Source organism: Poecilia latipinna, unplaced genomic scaffold (assembly GCF_001443285.1).
Source record: "Poecilia latipinna isolate Pla-1442-1.1 unplaced genomic scaffold, P_latipinna-1.0 Scaffold622, whole genome shotgun sequence".
Classification (NCBI taxonomy): Eukaryota; Metazoa; Chordata; class Actinopteri; order Cyprinodontiformes; family Poeciliidae; genus Poecilia; species Poecilia latipinna.
In genome coordinates this window covers 281,033-299,277 of record NW_015113238.1, presented here as the reverse complement: position 1 = coordinate 299,277, position 18,245 = coordinate 281,033, and the positions used below count along the sequence as shown (strand labels likewise).

Sequence of the window (18,245 nt, the reverse complement as noted above, 5' to 3'; positions counted from 1 at the left end):
ACTTGTGACATACTCTCAGAATACCTACAGTATCTTTGGATCATTTGGGTTTAACTCAGATTTTGTTACATAGAAGAAACTATGATAAAAATACTGAAACTTGAATGCTGTTTGTCAGTTACAGATGTGTTATGAATCTTCTCTCATTACTGAAGAGGTAAGGACAGATTTTCAATCTCTGTTGTTTTTTAGCTGCTACTTTACAGTTTATTACTTTAGAGCATTATTTATCAACAAATGTTGAGAAATAATTGTCTTGAATGCTATGTTTGTTAGTTACAGCCGGTTCGTCGTCTACTTTCTGCCGCCAATAAAGAGGTAAGAAGGACGGATTTCAGTATCTGTTGTTTCTTAGCTACTTCTTCTTGTGGTTCTGATGTTACAAACTTTGAATTTTTATTTCCCTCTGAGATTATAAAATCCTTCTTCTTTTATGAAGAATTTTTGAATATTTTCTGATAACTGATAATCATTTTGTGCTTTAAATAAGATGCAGACTGTTTGTAAATTCACCAAATGAGGAAGTTTTTACAATTTAGTTACTGGATTTGTGTGGTCCACGTAGCCAACGTTATTAATAACTCTGAATGTTCTGTTTTGCAGTTTAACTAATGGTTGTAATGAATTTGCATAATTATTGCCCCATATCTCTGCACAGTAACTGAGGTAGGCTAAAACTAATGAATAGTGCACAATATTTAATGCTTTCTGTTCAACCAATTGCTTGGATTTATTCAATATAAAAACTCTGATATTTTTTTGGATATGTTGAATATGTAGTTTCCAATTAACCTTATCATCAATAATCACACCAAGAGTTGTTCCCAAACTCTTTCTATATTTATTACCTTAATATCTATTTTTGTTTCAGAACTTGGTTTGCAATTCCCAAATAATTTAAAACTAAATCATTTCAGTTTTAATCAAATTTAGCGACAACTTATTACCATCAAACCACATCTTCAGTTTGTTCATTTCTTTGTTTACATTATTTAGCAGTTCCTCCATATCATTTCCAACAAAAAACATATTTGTGTAATCTGCAAATAATACACTTTTCATATTTTCACAAGCTTTACACATATCATTTATGTACATGATAAAAACAAAAAACTTTGGGCCAAGCATTGATCATTGGGTTTCACCACAAGCAATGTCCAAACATTTGGAACTGATTTCTCCCAACTGTACATATTGTTTTCTATCTCTATAATAGCTTTTTACTAGAGATGTGCCGATCAGGTTTTTTCCTGCCAATTCCGATTCCAATCACCCATGAGGGCCGATCACCGATACCATAATTATTATTTTTTTAATCATAAACACTACCGGTTACATTATGTGGAAAAAGGAACCATGAATTCACCTTAATTTAGACAAAAACTTGTTTTTAATAACTTTTTCCAGGAAGGAAACAAAACAAAACAGGCATTGTGCAAATTGTACTGCTATTGATAGTACTTATGGGGTTCCATTAGTATCAAAATGGAACCCCATAATTCAACACATTCCCCTTAACTCCATATCTTTCTAATTCATTTTTAGTAAATCATGATTTATTGTGTCAAACGCTTTTTTTTAAATCAAGGATCAATCCAGAAACAATTTTTTATTGTCAATTGTGGATTTTATGTTTTCTTTAGTCTCTAAAATAGCCAGTGTTGTAGATCTTTTGGACCTGAATCCATACTGATTTTCACTGATTTATTTATACTTTAATATAAAAGATTCTAGCCTATTGTTAAATATTTTTTTATATTTTAGAATAAATTACTGCCAAAATCCATAGAACAAAATTCTTGTTACTCATAAGTTCATAAGTTCTTAGTGTGAAATTGATTTTGCAACTGAGTTCAGTTCTGTCAGTTACGTCCATGATATTGTGTTCCTGTGTGATTGTGTTACCTCCTTTGTCGTGTCACTCCATTCACACATATTTATCCAGTTCCTCCAGAGATCTAATCAACACTTTTGATTATTAGGTATTCCTAATAATTTAATAAATATTTTTGCAAATACTGGAACTTGAATGTTATGTTTCTCTATTACAGATGCCGGCTTATTCAAAGTCCGTCACCACTGAAGAGCCTGAGGTAACGAGTTAACGCCACTGTTGTTTTATCTACTTCTTTACAGTTTGTTACTTTACACCACTATTTCTCAGTCCCTTAAAGGCACATTCAGCAAACCAACAGATGTTTTATGCTTTATATGCAGTTTATTTGTGACTTGTGACTCAGACTGTTTGCTGTTCTAAAAAGAAAGTTGGGGTGCAGCAACTGCAGTTCTGGCCAGTCATCGGTATTTAAAAAGCAGGACTGATTTTGGCCTGTACTGATTTGTTTCTGTACTAAATATACAAAAGGTTGCAAAGTCGGCAACAATAGGCTATTGTTAAATGCATCCATCTCTCAGACCCTCGTGGTGGTAGAAAAGATGGGTGGATAAGTTTGGTTTCACATACAAGTTTGGCCAATCGTCCTTCACTTTTCCCTTCATTTGGATACATTTTCACAGTGGGGTCCAAATCTATGAGGTCTGCATTTACTTGCAACATGCTTAGTGTCTTTAAATCTTTCAGATTTATCTGCATTTTATATAGAAAGAAGAATTGGTAAAAGTACTGGGACTTGAATGTTGTGTTTCTTTGTTCCAGATGAGCTTCAGTTCCTGCCTCCCCAAACCAGCAACAAGCTGCATTGTCAGCAATATTTCTTTGTCTGCAAAAATTGATATTGAGAAAATAATCATGCAACCTCAGGTAAATGTAGAAGTGGAGAAGTTGTCTTATCCAGTAATTAAACATAGTGGACATTTAGATCCTGCTAATCTAAATGTGGACGTTGTTGATGTTTCTCTGATCATTTTTGGTTTTTTCTTTGACCTTTCTGTTAAATCCAAACCAGCAGTTATTAAATAAAGACTCTTAAATGACAGCAAGGTTTATGGAAATGATTAAGTTTATTGTCTAAGCAGGCCAACTATAAATAAGTGCATTACTTCTGTATACAAACCGATGTGATGCAAAAAAAAAAAGTGCTTCTATTGCAGTTTTGCAATATACACAAATTTTTATAGTACGTTATCTTAGCACAAAAACTTTTTATGAAAAAATGTTTTTTAGAAATTGGTGTTTTACGTAGAGCAAATGTATTTTCAGAATTGCACAATTTTATCCTCAATGACAATGCAGCTACTGACAGTTTAATCTCCTGATTTATCACCAAATAAAGTCCCATGAGGAGTGAGTGGTCATGTCCCCATGGCCACTCACTCCTCAGGCCATGGAGACATTAATCTCCCTGCAACATGCTGAGTATCTGAATTTTTCTGATATACCTCAGACTTAAAAAAAAACACAACAAAAAAACGATTGATAAAAATCCTGGAAGTAGAATGTTATGTTTGTCTTTTACAGAGATGGACTTAGATTTCTATGATGGTGTTGTCCAGCCTGCTCCTCCTGAGCTAAGAAGGAGTTTCCATCTCTGTTGTTATTTTAGTGATTTCGTTACAGTTTAAGTTAGGCCCTTATTTCTAAGTCCCTTAAAGGGCACATACACGGTCTCGTTGGGTTTTTATTGTTTATCTAAATTTTTTTACATAGATGGAATGACTGATAAAAATGCTGGTATTTGAATGTTATGTTTGTCTTTTACAGGCGGAGATTATTTCCTGTAAAAGATTAACGCTCACACCGCTGTCTGGGACGTTCCAATCTGGTGGTTTCGCAGGCGATCTGTCTGAATCAAAAACCCCATCAGCATCACACATGTTGTTAGTATCCCTCCACCACTTCTCTTGTATTTTATTTTTCTTGGGAATCTGTTTTCAGCTCCAACACCCCCAGTGGAGCTCTGCAACCTCTCCTTTCTGTTAAGTGCAAATCCTTTCATGATTGTAAATTCAGTCCAAAACCAACAGTCGGTCGTTTGATTGGCTCAGCAACGTCATCCATCCTTTCAGTTCTCAAACACACAAATCTGAATGAATGGATGAATTAACATGTTACTTTATTAATCTCATAAGGAAACTCAAACCATTCTATCTTTATGAGCACTGAGCTGATATTTTTCATCTTATTACCTGGAATTGAGTCTTTTGTGTTGTGTGATGTTGGTCCAGAGGTCCAGACCCAGAAGAGCAGAAACTGAAGTGGACAAAGATCTTCCAGCTGCAGCAGGCGGTAAGATGTTTTGCTCCGTTGTTTAAATTGGTCCAAAGCTCAGAGAAAAAAAATCTCCATCATAATAAAATAGTTGTTGGTATTTTATTAGGGGATAAAAACTATGGTGCAAATTGCTTCCTAAAAACTTAACCTCATCTCAACAACATTGCATATTGTTATTTAATATAAATCTAATTTGAAATTTGCATTCACACCAGCCTGTTTAGTCTGCGTTAATCCAATTCCAGTTAGTTTGTCCAGAAAGTCCCAAAAAATGAACTCTGGTCTACCTAAAAAAGCTAGGACTCGGTTTGAGAACTCTGGTGCAATTTGAATGCATATATGAACGCCAAACGGACCAGCAACAGCTCTGAACGCAGGAAGCGGACTACACCACAGAGCACTCTGAATAAACACAACCAAAGTAAAGGTGTGTGTGTGATGTTAACAGAAGAAATGGCTCGTGGTCTTTTGCCAGCAACAAAAGAGAAATCCTACAACCACTAAAATCTGACTCTACTCAATTTTTGTTTGCTTTTTCTGATGAAGGAAAATGCACTTAGTCAGAGATTTTTGTGTCATTTCTTTCAGTGGATCTTGGTGCAGTGCCACCACAGTTAGTTTGTATCATTTGGTAAAGTATGAAGGTTAACCCAACCAGCTGAAAATGTAACAAATGTTGCTGTTTTGGTTCCCAGACTATCAGCTGTGAAAACATCCTAAAGGTCCATCCCATAACCCAGCAATGACTCAGCAGCTCCACTCTTCTTCCTAACGCCTTTTCAACTCAAAGATATTTGTTCCTGCACTTCTATATTAATACATTTTGATATCATTTCAGTCAGGTGATCCTTGTAACTTTGAAGTCATTCTGCTGTAAATTTGCTTCTGGACAGATTCTAGAGTCAGATAGTTGTTGCTTTGTGCTGCTTGGTTTACAACCACCCTCCTGTACTCTGGTCTCATCTGCCCAGACATTGTTATTACAGGAGTATTTGTTGTTTTAAAAGACCAGAAGTTTCTTCAAATTTTCCTAACAAACGAAACTTTTTCTGCCCTGTTATTAATATTCAATATCCTGAAGGGTCTGCAGTGGGATATTTATTGACCTGACAAAGGTGTTGGATAAAATCAAAAAATGTTGCCACATAAAGTTATCTTGATAACAGACGGCAATTTGTATGAATTGATCAGTCTTAATATGCTTCACTGTTACCTGTGGTGCCCCATAGGGCTCAGTACTGGGTATAAGATTGTTTATTATGTATGTTAATGTCCTGCTTTTGTGACAGCTGCACTTTTCTCTATATATGTCATGGAAGCAGAGATAATTGACTAAGTTTTGTTGATTTTATTGAGTAAAAATATTTAGTAGTAGTTCTTGTGTTAACTTGTATCAATCTTCTGTGTGCTGCAGGACGGATACTGGGAGTTAACTGTTGAGCTGGGAAAACTGATCAAAGTCAACATGGATGTGTTTGTTAACGTGTTCCTGAAGAACAAAGGCATTCATTCTCTGGGTGAGCGTTCATCATTAGTCTCTGTGTAAAAGTAGCACAATCTTAAAGTTTATACTGATTTTTATGTTGTTAAGAGCTGTTAACGTTAAGATGTTCATTGATCTGATATTTTACTATTTATATTCCAGAGAAAGATTAAAATAAACCTGGTGGTTTTAAATCTCAGTCGTCTAGGTTTGCTTGACTCCAGTGTTGAAACTGAACCGTGTGGATGTTTATGTTAAAGGTGTGAAGGCATTTGCAGGCATCCAGAGGCTGGTGGCGACTCTGCTGGTTCTGCAGCTGATGAGGGAGGAGAAGCTGGAGGAAGGAAAACTGCTGCAGAGTCTGTTTCACCTGATGGAGCCGACCGGGTCCAGGTCAGAACCGCAACAGAACACACAGACACATGAGGAGAACCCGGCCACACAGACATGAACTCTCACATGAAAATTTAGTTCAGTCGGTCGTAAAAATGATTTTTAAATGACTAATCTGAACCGTCCCAGCAGTGCAGTGCTCTTAGCTTAGCAGAACACGAATGAAAACACTGGTATGCTAAGCTACCAAGTCCAAGTGGAAAGTAAATCTTTTCTGCAGACCCAGAGGTCCGTCTGTAAGGAGCACCAGGAACTTTGATCCAAACTAGATCACCATGGGAGGAACATGAACACCAGACACTGAAACAAGTTCTGGAACATGTTGCAGCGTTTCCTCCAGAAAACGTGCTAAGCCCGGTGGGTGTGGCACCGAGGCGGTCCAATAGCGACCCACTGTGTTTTTGTATTAAAAGATGTTAACAGGAAATGTAAATTATTACTGGATAATTACACGTTACTGGAAGAAATTCCTGACATACTTAAACCCAAAACTATAGTCTTAAAAACAACAAATTAAAAAAACACAATTAAAATAAATACCAATTATTTGCATTTCTGTTTCATCCAAATTCAGTCAGCGCCTCCTTAAAGCCCCTTAAGACCCAACAAATACAATGCTTGTTGATGAGTAAAGGCCCCCAGGACTTTAGGGCCCCATAAATGTTAATATTTTAACACAAACCACAGATACAGAAATTTTACACTTGTTTATTCAGAATGGCAATGCTGTTAAATTTGATTTAATGGTTTTAGCAAAGATAAATAAAAAAATTAAACTAAAAATTTTAAGGAGCTAGCAAGTTTACTTTGTAAAAGTCCAAAAAACAATCTTCATAGTTAGATTGTTTTGTTACCGTAGCAACAGTCTGATGCTTTGAGATTAATTCTTTGAGTTTGAGCTCTGTTTGTTCACAAATATATCTCAGTAAACTACAGTTATCACTGATAATCAAACAGAGATGTATAAAGGAAATGTGCGCAGCCATGCATGTGCAGTTTTATACGTCTATATTTTTTTGTACGCTACACTTTTCAAAATTTGTCCTTATGCCGATTTTTAGTGAGAAAGCTGTGAATTCTTTCATACATGAGGTTCCTGGTGAATGAGTCGGTGCCACACAGCACAATTAAAACATGGGGATGTTTTCTCATATTTAAAACGCTTTGGGTGCCACACCAACCTGGAGAGGTTGATCGGCTAAAGCCATTCCTCTCCCTACATTTGGGTAGAACATATTTACAGACGGTATTTTTTAACTTCAATGCAAAAGGCATATGTTTTTGGCTTCATTACTAATTAGAGCAGAGATGTGAATGTTTCCTCCAGGTCAGTATTCCTGACTGATTAACCTGAATGTTTTCCCCTGCAGGTCTGAGCGCTGGCATCAGGTGAAGAAGGCAGTGGACTGGGTGCGCTGGGCCGACCGACAGTATCTGTACGCCTGCAGCCGGCTGGAGCTCGGTTCAAGCTGGGAGCCTTCCATTCGCCGGCTGCTGAGCCTCATCACTGAGCAGGCTGAAGCTGAATAAGACGACTTCATCGCTGGAGACTCACAGAGAAGTTGCTGCAGTGCTTTCTGAGAGTTATATAACCATCAGCATGTTTTTTTTTCCATTGCTTTTTATCTGCTTCACTTGGTATTGTGTACAAAGAGCTGAGAAGATCCTGCATTGAATATTTTCTTTAAATGACATGAAGAAACATTAAGGCAGGAGAGAAAGGAAATCTTCACATTTCATCCCCATAAACTATACAAAATTAATCAAATTACACTCACACAAATAAAATTACGAACAAAACTTTTAAAAATCATATTGTAATTGCACTTTTTTCTTAAAAACTAATGATTAAATTTTGTTTGTTTGGGATTCTAGTTGAGATAACTCGAGATCATCCCATTTCCTCATGCTGGACATTTTGGTTCAACAATAACAATACATGAAATTACCTGTAAAATAAGTCACATAAAGTAACATCTAGTCCTAACCCATAGAATCGGGCTTCAATAAGATCAATGGGGTTGTGTTTTTATGTTATTGTACTTTGCTTTTTATATATAAAAAAGCAAACATAATCTTTATCTATTTGCAGTAACAGTCAATCTAAAGCAACATTTTTCACTATGGCAATAAACTTTATTCATATATCATATCAACAAAATCATCCAACGTCTTTAAACCTGTTTCTCATGTTGGTGATGGGTTTTTGAATTTTTCTTTTAAATTACGTTTGGGTGATGTCGTCGATGACGATCTGAGAATAAAATTGACAAACCCAAAGTTCTGATCATGTATTTGTTTTAATCATCACCTTGTAATTTTTGATGAACCTATGCGAATTTACTGTTAAGGTACAAAATCCAGATATTAAAGCAACCAATGCCAATATAAAACACAAATATGTTAATTAAAGATCCCCATCTATAAATGGGGATCTTTAATTAACATATTTGTGCAATAAAATTCCTGGAGGTTCCTGTCATTTAAACAGGCTCAAATTTCCCAAATTTGGAAAATTTCCAAAGTGAGTGGATGGATCCAAATCCTGCCTTGAAACTTAATTTTATTTTAGATCTAGATAAATTCCTGTTTCAATAGAAAGTGATGCTCAAGAAATAATTTTAAAGCCAACAATTGCTACTTCAGTAATGCATCCATTATTTGCCATGAACAGGAAAATAAAGCATGTGAGCATGTAAATGGTCATGGTTAAAAAAAGTTGTTATATTATGGTTCAGGCTGAAAAACACAAAGTACAGTATGTGTCTTATGTTACAAATTAAAAAGCAGTCAGACTATATTATGAATGACGGTGAAAAGCCATCATTCTCCATTGAATCATGGTAAAAAAATAAAATAAAAAAATCATACTATGGGTCATGGTAAAGTTTATAAAATGTTCTCTCTGCTGCCTTCATGTCCCTAAAACGTCCTGGAGGAAAACCAACCAAATGTATGGTTGTATATGTAGTTTTACTTAACACTTATCACATACGTCTAACATAGCAATCAATTAATTGTACTTTTATGTCTTTTAGTCACTTTGCCTACCATTGTATTGTGTTATATTATTAATGCTGTGGCAGAGAACAATAAAGGACCAAATAACCAGACAGAAACATCCTGTAGTGCTGATGATCATGCTTTATTAAATCAATAATTGCAGAAAAACTCAAGGAGGCTGCAAAACACTGAAAGCTACAGCTAACTTCAATCCAACAAAGTGCAGGAAGACACCAAAGGACACGGAGCGCATCAGGCGTCGTTTGTGGCTCCTGGTCGTCTCATTGGCGCCACCCTGTGGACCGACGGGTGAACCTCTACAAACTAACACACAAGCACACTGCAGACCTCCGAGAGGCAGCTCTGCCTCTGAAAACAAGCGCCGGCAGGACTCTGGCCAGGTTGATGGAACGACGGAAGAGTCTGAGCCGACGGTCGTTTTCCAGAATCAGAGCACAAAACAAAAAGAAGAAACACTTTGGACTCAAGCAGTGCAGGCCGCTCGCACTGTGAGCCTGTCATAGAAAAGGCAGTATGACATAATCAGTCGGCGCACGAGGTCCAGTCGCCCTGCTTGCATGAGGGTAGATGCAAACAGCACTCAGGATCTCATGTTCCTGTTACAAACTAAAGCGCCGCTCCCTTCGCAGCGGCGCGCTCAAAGTTTTGTCTCCGGTTCATAACATCAACAGGGAGCCTCTCTACCTGTTGAGGCAAACTTAAAGACTTCAACTTATCGTTGAGGCACAGAGTTTAGTTTCCCAGTTTAGCAGGGTATTCGTTCCAACGGAAACTTTCTCCTGTTAAACTATATTTAGTTTCTTTAAGTTTCAGTTAATATTATTGTCATAAATAACAATGCATACATTTCCCATAACCGGTAAACTCGGCTATATACATTATGTACATGTCAAAGAAAAATGGATCAAACATCCTAAGTCATAGTTATCCAATATGGCACATTTTACAACTTTAGACTTTAGTCTAGTTTGGCATAAATTAACGTCAGGTTTGGTACAAAAATAGTTCCTATTTACAAGAATATTCCAGATCCTTATCAAGTAGACTACTGTGTTTCATCAATAAATAAAAAGTCATGAAAGAAGGGAAAAGGGGACATTTGAAATATCAGATTTACACCGATCGAATGCTGATGTGAACGGTTGCTGAGTCCGATCCAAGCTCATTGGACAGTCTGAGGGTGTAGGCGCCGGCGTCCTCCTCCTTCACCCCTGTGATGATGAGGGTGGTCAGGTCCTCCGTGGTCTCGATGTGGAATCGTCCACCCGTGGACACGTCGATCGTCTTGCCTGAGCGGGACCACTCTATGTGCTTGGTGTCGCCGGAGAACGCACAAGCGACTGTCAGGACTTTGCCAGGTTCGATGCTGATGTCCTCTGGCAAAGCTTCGATTCTAGGAGCAGAACCTGAAAGCAGCAGAGTAATTTAAACTTAACTAGACAGTTACATGAAGACAAAATAAATTCAGATATTTACATACTTTTAAATTAAACATATTATGCTTTATTGAACAAGTTAGGAACAAGTTAAGATGTTCATTACATCTTAACTTGTCAATTAAGATGATTTTTGCATAAAAATCATTCTTAGATCATGAGATTTTTTAAAGCGACTTAAAAAATCCAAATAATCTGCTGCTGGTCATTACCCCCAAACTCAACGTTTACACTTGCATGTGAAAATGGATGCAAACGTGTGAAATTATTCAACCGTACATCTTTGAAAAGCAGAAGTGGAGCCTCCTGCACAACCAACAAGAATCCAGCAAGTGGTTTCTGGATGGTAAGTCAACAACAAAAGTCTTCTCTTTTCCAGCAGTCATTGTACAGCACATTAGAACAGCCAAATAATGTGCTGGAGCCCTGCCGGGACTGCTAGTTGCAACTGTTTGGGCTTGTCTGTGGCTGCTGATTATCTAGCAGAGGTTTTCTTCAAATGTCTCATTTTCCAGACACCAAAAAACATTAACTTATTACCAAAAACAGTGGGTTTTTTTTTTGTTTGTTTTGTTTTACGTGCTTGGAATGTTCAGAAGTAGTAGCGATGAAAATGGAAGCAAAACAATTTGTAAAATGTGAATTTTGCATAACTGGTTTCCTTAAGCAGTTGAGAAAAGCTGACATGATGTCTTGGTTTTGTACAGCACTCAAATTAATCCAGAACACTGAAAAGAACTAGAAAAACCAAAAGAAATACGGCAATATATCAAGAACTCTGGACCAAATTTAGATTTAGATGCATAGATTTTTATGCATCATCATTTTTGGAGTCATTAGACTTAAAAGCAAAAACCGACGCTCTGAGACTTCAAGATCCAAGACACTTATTTGAGTGTAATAAAAAAAATCATTTCACTTTATTAAACCTTTTTAAGTCAAGTTTCATAGAATGAACCTTTATTCTGAGGGAGATCAAAAAGACCACTTATCTCTCATTTGGGCCACTAAGGTGCCTTGAAGGTTAATGTCAGATATGGTAATGAAATGGCTTTTGATATGGTGTAAGTAAATTCCCTGGTTTTAATTGAAGCAGGAACACAAAAACACTTGATTTGCTGAACAATCTTAGCACTTTTGTCAGTGGGATTCTGAAGAAATGACTGACTTAGCAGCTAAAGACTTTAACAAAGGTTGAAGTCTCGTACCGATTGCTCTCATTGAGGTTCCCTCCATGTGGGATGTCATTTCTGTGAGACTGCTGGAGCTCATGGCGTATGTCTCAGATGTCATGGAGGACATGCTGGACATTGACATGGTCTCAAACTTCATCTCAGCTGCCATGCTGCTGAAGGAGCTGGACTCCATCATGGATGACATCATTGTCTGGTGGGCAGAGGAGGAAAAGGCCGAAGACTCCTCCATCGTGTGGATTTCTTTCTTTGTCATCATGGACGAGGCCTTTGACTCCTGGTGACTCACCATCACTGACCCTGTTGAAAATTAGTTGGAACATGAAATACAGAAACCTCATCAATCATCTCTAAATTAACATTCTGAACAAAAAAATCTTTTGCTGGAGGAAGATCTCACCTTTAAGCGCCACTTGCTGCTCTCGGTAAGCTGTGACTTTCTTGTATATGGACTGAAACACTTGACCAGTGAAGGAGAAGGAGGATTTGGACACTCCTCCATCTGAGGTCATCTCACAGGTGTACTCTCCCTGGTCACTCTCTGCCAGCTCATGAATCAGAAGACTGCAGGATCCTTCAGAGTAGTGCATCTCAAAGCGACTGCTCTGTGAAAGCCTCCTGCCGCTAACGTACCACACCACCTCCCTGACGCTGCTTTCACAGACGCAGGACATCTTGACTGAGCCCTCGCAGGCCTCAGCTGTTAGCTGGCTGAGGACTTTGGGAGGTTTCGGGGTCGGGGATTTCACAGTGGGAGGAGACACAACCCTCTTGGGGGACATAATTGGAGGAGGTGATTTTACCCTCGGAGGTGATTTGATTCCCTCAGGCTCAGGTGACTTCAATCCCCTTGGAGATTTGATACCTGGGGGTTCTGGAGACTTGATGCCTCTTGGTGTTTTGATTCCTGCGGGTTCTGGTGACTTGAGACCTCTTGGTGTTTTGATACCTGCAGGCTCTGGTGATTTAACACCACGGGGAGATTTTGCCTCTTCAGGTTCTGGTGACTTCACACCTCCAGGAGTTTTGGCTGGTGTTGGTGACTTTAGTCTGGGTTCGGGAGATTTTAGCCCACGTGGTGACTTGATTCCCTCTGGTTCAGGAGATTTTACACCAGGAGTTGGTGATTTTAAGCTGCGTGCTGGAGAGGGAGCTGATGGCTCCGGAGATTTGATGCTCTTAGCAGATTTTACTTCCTCTGGTTCAGGAGACTTTACACTTGGTGTGGGTGACTTAACTTCAGGGGCAGGAGATGTTACAGCTGGTGACTTTACACTTGGTTCTGGTGACTTTATACTAGGTGCTGAGGAAGGAGCAGGGGATGCCGCTGAGGGCTCAGGTGACTTAACACTGGGTGCTGGTGACTTCACAGGTGGCTCAGTGGTTTTGACAGCTTTGATTTCCTCCTTAGGAGGTGGCCTGCGGATTGTCAGAGTAAAATGAGCCTCCTGTCTACCTGCTGAGTTCTCAACGACCACAGTGTAACTGCCCTCATCAGATGTGGTCACAGATGATATCTCTAGGCTGGACTTGTACTGAGTTGTGGTGACATGGATACGAAGAGATGATACAATTGTCTTGCTCTCGTGTATCCATGTCACAGTTGGTGCAGGCTCCCCATCAATGTCACAAGAGAACCGGGCTGTCTCTCCCTCTGCAACAGTCACAGACTGTGGCTTGGTGAGGATTTTGGCAGGAAGAGAAGGTTTTTCCTTGGGCAACGTAAGTTGCTCAGGAACAGGAGCAGTCGAGGATGTTTTCAGTTTATCTTCAGATGTTGCATGCTTTCCAGTTAAAGAAAACTTCTCTGAAGAATATGAGGAACTAGAGGAAAGATATTCAGTGGAGGCATACTTGATAGATGAGTCATACCTCTCAGCAGAGGAGAATCGCTCTCCAGAAGAGAATCTCTCGGCCGAGGCACCAATTCTTTCCCGTGTGACAACCTCACGTGTTTCTGTTAGCTTTGACTTGCTCTCTTCCACCTCCAGGTAGGTTTGCGAGGTATAGCCAGACTTAAAGTGCGTGGTGTGATAGTGATCAATGCGTGTGACTTCAGGAACAAATGCTTTAGGAGTGTCCTCATCCTTGCGGCGGGAGGAGAATGTAGTGTATCCGCCTCCTGACACCTCCAGCGTGGCGTAGTCAGACGCCTCACCCTTTGAATTGGAGCACACACAGCGGTATGTGCCACTGTCTTCTTCTTGGCAGTCCAGGATAGTGATGGTCAGAACGCCACTCATGTTTGTAAAGATGTATTTCTCACCATGTTCAGAGATTTCTGCTCCATTGTGGAACCATGCAACTTCAGCCTCTGGTTTTGCTTGGATGTTCAGGGTGAATTTTGTGTCCTGACCAGTTGGGATGCGATGAGAGCGCATCCTGACAGTTACACGAGGAGCGTGATCAAGGCTGAAAGGTGCTTGACTCACAACCTGGTATTTCCTCTCAGACTTCAGAGCAGCTTTCCTGGCTTCATAACGGGACATGATGTCAAAGCGTGCCGACCGCTCAAACCTAGAGGAGGAGCGGGAAGACCTCTCCACTGACCTAATAGGACTGGGAGAACGAGGACGGGTCCGCTCTGGAGTAGGAGATCTCCTCCCCACAATCTCTCCCTCTGTTTCCACAGGTCTAGCATGTGGTGGTCGGATTAGCTCTGAGACTGGTCGCATCAGCTCAATGTAGGTAGGAGACAGTGACCTTCTCCTTCTCGTGTACTGAGAAATAGTACGTTTCTTCTTTGTCTCAACCTCAGCGGCTTCATGTCTGACTTCCTGCCTCCTTTCCTCATGTTCAACGACACGTCGTTGAACTTGGATGGGGCTACCAGGAGGAGAGGCAGAAAAGCCGAGCTCAAGTTCATCTTCCAGCATCATTGTCTCCTCCTCAGCTCTCTTCCTTGTTAGGTAGTCATCCACAGGCATCATCAGCTCTTCATCACTCAGATCTCCCAGAGACCTCCTTCTGGATCTAAAGGAGACTTCAGACTCAGGAGATGGTGAACGTCGGGCAGGTCTAACAGTCTCCAAATCATCCATTGTCAATTTGGGAATGCGCCATCTTGGTCTGTATTGGTCAGTGATTCTGGGGAGAGGCATCACGTAGAACTGCTCCCACCTGGACAGACGAATACGTCTCTGCCTCTTTTGCACAATCCTTTCTGTTCTCTCTGACACCTCATACTGATCTCGTATCTTGCGATACCACTTCATGTCAGACAGAGGTACAAACTGCTTAATGGCTTTGTCTTCATCCAAAGCTTTAGGATCATGAACCACAGGCTCAGGAATTTCATAGGGCATGAAAATCCTTCTCTCTTCCTCTAGCTTCTTGGTCTCTGTCTTCTCCTCTGTGATGTCAAATTCGCCTTCAATGTTCTTGGTGCTTACTGCGGGTTTGTAGACCTCTGCAGCAAATTTGAGGGCCTCCTGTGCTGTTGGGTTTAGAGGTACGAGTTCCTCAGTAGCTGCAATGTGCTGAGCCATTTTGTTGGTTTTCTCTATTTGTTTCTGTACATGTCTGAGTTTCTCCTCTTCGCTCTTGTACTCTCTTCTAGTGTAAGTGAGACGGTCCACTTTCAGAGTGGCCTGGCAGCTTGCAGAGCCAGCAGAGTTGGTTGCTGTGACTTTGTACACTCCATCATCCTCAAGCAGAGTCTCCCTGATGTGAAGGACATGATAATCAATGTCCTGTTCTATGACAACAACTTTGGGACCAAACTGTAGAGGAAGGCCGTCTTTTTCCCATTTAAGAGAAGGAGTGGGAACTCCTGACACCCTGAGTTCAAAGCGGACACTGTCTCCCTCTGTGCACTCAACATTAGCCAGGAGACGTTTGAACATGGGCCTCATTGTATCCTCAAGCACAGGATGAGGTATCACAGTGAGACGAGCCTTGCAGCTGTCTTCTCCAAACCTGTTGTGGGCCATGACTGTGTATTCAGCATCATCACCAATATCAAGGTTGTGAATCATGAGTTGATACAGGCCCTTATCACTTGTGAAGGTGTACTTCCTGTCATCCTCTTTGATTTGTTCTCCATTTTTAAGCCAGGTTACATGAGGCTCTGGGTGCACAGTGATAGTGACACCAAAGCGCACATCCTCACCAATATATGCTGTGCGGTTGTAAAGTGGCAAAGTGAACTCAGGTGGTCTCTGGAGAAGTTTAGTTTTGTCAACCCTCCTCCTCAGCTTCCTGATGGTGCGGCTCATGTAGTGCTCTCTGATGCTCCTCACAGTTTCTACAAAGAGTTCTCCATAGGCACTGTCCTCTCCATCATCACTCACCACCTTGCATCTGTAGACACCATCATCAGACTCTTCAATGTCCTTCACGTAAATACTGGCAAAGCCGTTGCTGTAGGAAATCTCATACTTGGGGCTTGGATGTAACTGACGGTTACCTAAGTACCATGTTACCTGAGTACTCTTGTCAAAGTTCACAATACTACAGGTAAATCTAACATGGCCACCTTCCTCAGCTGAGGCATGCATGACAGGCCCGGCACGCAAGCCATGGTACTCAGTTCCAATCTTAACTTTACCAACTTCCAGACCTCGCTGGTTTCTGAAGGCACCTCCAAACGCCACACGAGCTGCTGAAACTATGGTATCAGTCTTCTTTACTAGTGACTGATAGTATCTTCTGTGTCTCAGTGTCCTGATGATCTTGTTGCTGACATGCTCAATCTTCATCTTGAGCCATGGATGTTCTAGAGCTTCATGAGCAGTCATACGGAGCTTCCTGTCCTTGACTAGGAGTCTATCTATAAAGTCCATTGCCTCTAAGCTGATGTCCTTGAATGCTTCCCTGTCAAAGACGTACTCACAGTTTGAGATGTTCTCAATCATCTTTGTCATAGACTCTGCGGCAAATGGATTAAGGCCGCTGAGTAGAACATATGCCAAAACACCAATAGACCACATATCGGTGGCTGTTGTGACCAGATCATGGCGGTGAACCTCTGGGGCATAATACTCTGGAGCTGAAAACAGCATTCTGATGTTTTCTCCAGGAACCAACAGTCGAGACTGTCCCATTTCAATAATTTTTATATTGAGACTTCTCCTTGTGGTATAAACAATGTTATCTGGGCGGATATCAAAGTGGCCAAAGTTTCGGCTGTGTAAGAACTTGACAGCAGAGCAAACCTGTCTCAGGTAGCGGACAATCTCCTGTTCTGTGAGCTCAAAGTTGCTGGTACCAAGCCGCTCAAAGATATCAACTCCAGAGATGAATTCAAAGATCAGGATAATCTCCTCCATGCTTTCAAAGTATTCATGGAGGTAGATGATATTCTTATGTCTTCCAACATTAAGAGCCTCTATTTCCCTGAGGACTAACTCGCGATCAGTTCCTTTCACTTTGATGAACTTGGCCATGAAAGTCTTCTTAGTGGCAATCTCCACACAGCGGTGGACCACTCCAAACTGGGAGCGAGCAAGCTCCTCTGAGATGATGTATTTGGAAGACAGCTCCTTCACCTTGTAGAACACAGCTTCCTCCTTGGTGATCTCTCTGTCTTCATCCACTTCCTCGTCATAGTTCCTGATCACAGATTTGTCTTCCTTGGTGGTAATGGGCTCAGTTGGAGCAGATGGAAGGCTGACACCAAACTGGTTCTCTGCAATAACACGGAACTGATATTTGGTCTTTCCAAATATGTTGATAATGGTGATACTGCAGTCTGTTGTATGACCAGCACGAATCCACCTATCAGCAGTGGTTGGGCATTTCTCTACAATGTAGTTAATAATCTCACTGCCACCATCACTGGCAGGGGGCTCCCAGGTCAGTGTAATAGAGTCCCGTGCAATGTCGCTGACCACAAGTCCCTTTGGAGCATCAGGGATGTCAGCCACATTCACCTCAATAGTTTGCTTGTCTGATCCGAATCTGTTCTTTGCAGTAATTGCATAATAGCCAGTATCCTTCCTCTGTACTCCCTTCAGGAACACCAGGGAGGTGAAGGATCTTGTGGTGATAACTTGATGATAAGCAGAGCTTGAGAGGACCTCCTGACCCTTCTGCCAAGTGACCGCTGGCTCAGGCTTTCCTGAGATGGGGATCTTGATTGTGACGTGATCACCGCGCACAGCTTGTACAGCTCCCATTCCCTGGAGCTCTTTAGGCAGGTGTATTTTTGCAGGCACTGAAATGAAAGAATCAGAAAATTACATTTCACTAGAATGTAAAAAAAATAAGATAACTTAGAATATAACCTAATGGAGATGTTTGGCATAAATACCTTCCACATCCAGGTTGGCTATTGTAGAGATAGATCCTGACGGGTTAGTTGCTCTGACTTGGTACACTGAGGCATCATTCTCATCAGCTGCAGTGATGACCAGCTGATAGTAGCCACCCTTGAACTCAAGGACTTTTATTTTTGTTCCATCTGCCAGGATCTCCTTACCACTGCGATACCATTTGACAACAGGCTTTGGATGGCCCACAACCTTGTTATAGGAAAAGATAATCAGAGTAAATTAACCTGCTGAAGAAAAATCAAATATAGGTTATCACATAAAAAAGTTCTT

At 40.6% G+C, this 18,245-nt stretch overlaps 2 protein-coding genes across 19 annotated transcripts in view; one reads left to right on the top strand and one right to left on the bottom strand.

Moving 5' to 3' along the window:
* Window positions 1-8,327, top strand: part of LOC106954035 (poly [ADP-ribose] polymerase 4-like) — a 36,478-nt gene extending 28,151 nt beyond the window's left edge. The window contains 9 exon segments of the mRNA XM_015043256.1: window positions 125-157; window positions 277-318; window positions 2,052-2,093; window positions 2,657-2,761; window positions 3,662-3,777; window positions 4,126-4,186; window positions 5,586-5,688; window positions 5,915-6,047; window positions 7,418-8,327. Of these exon segments, the coding sequence (XP_014898742.1) occupies window positions 125-157; window positions 277-318; window positions 2,052-2,093; window positions 2,657-2,761; window positions 3,662-3,777; window positions 4,126-4,186; window positions 5,586-5,688; window positions 5,915-6,047; window positions 7,418-7,577 (795 nt within the window). The 3' untranslated portion in view covers window positions 7,578-8,327.
* An 846-nt stretch (window positions 8,328-9,173) lies between these two features.
* ttn.2 (titin, tandem duplicate 2) overlaps window positions 9,174-18,245 on the bottom strand; it is a 208,919-nt gene continuing 199,847 nt past the window's right edge. For all 18 annotated transcript variants that reach the window (XM_015043229.1, XM_015043240.1, XM_015043237.1 and 15 more), the window contains 4 exons: window positions 17,954-18,164; window positions 12,101-17,857; window positions 11,716-12,000; window positions 9,174-10,477 (listed from right to left, as the gene is read on the bottom strand). In XM_015043229.1, the coding sequence (XP_014898715.1) occupies window positions 10,185-10,477; window positions 11,716-12,000; window positions 12,101-17,857; window positions 17,954-18,164 (6,546 nt within the window). In that variant the 3' untranslated portion in view covers window positions 9,174-10,184. The remainder of the gene's footprint in view (window positions 10,478-11,715; window positions 12,001-12,100; window positions 17,858-17,953; window positions 18,165-18,245) is intronic.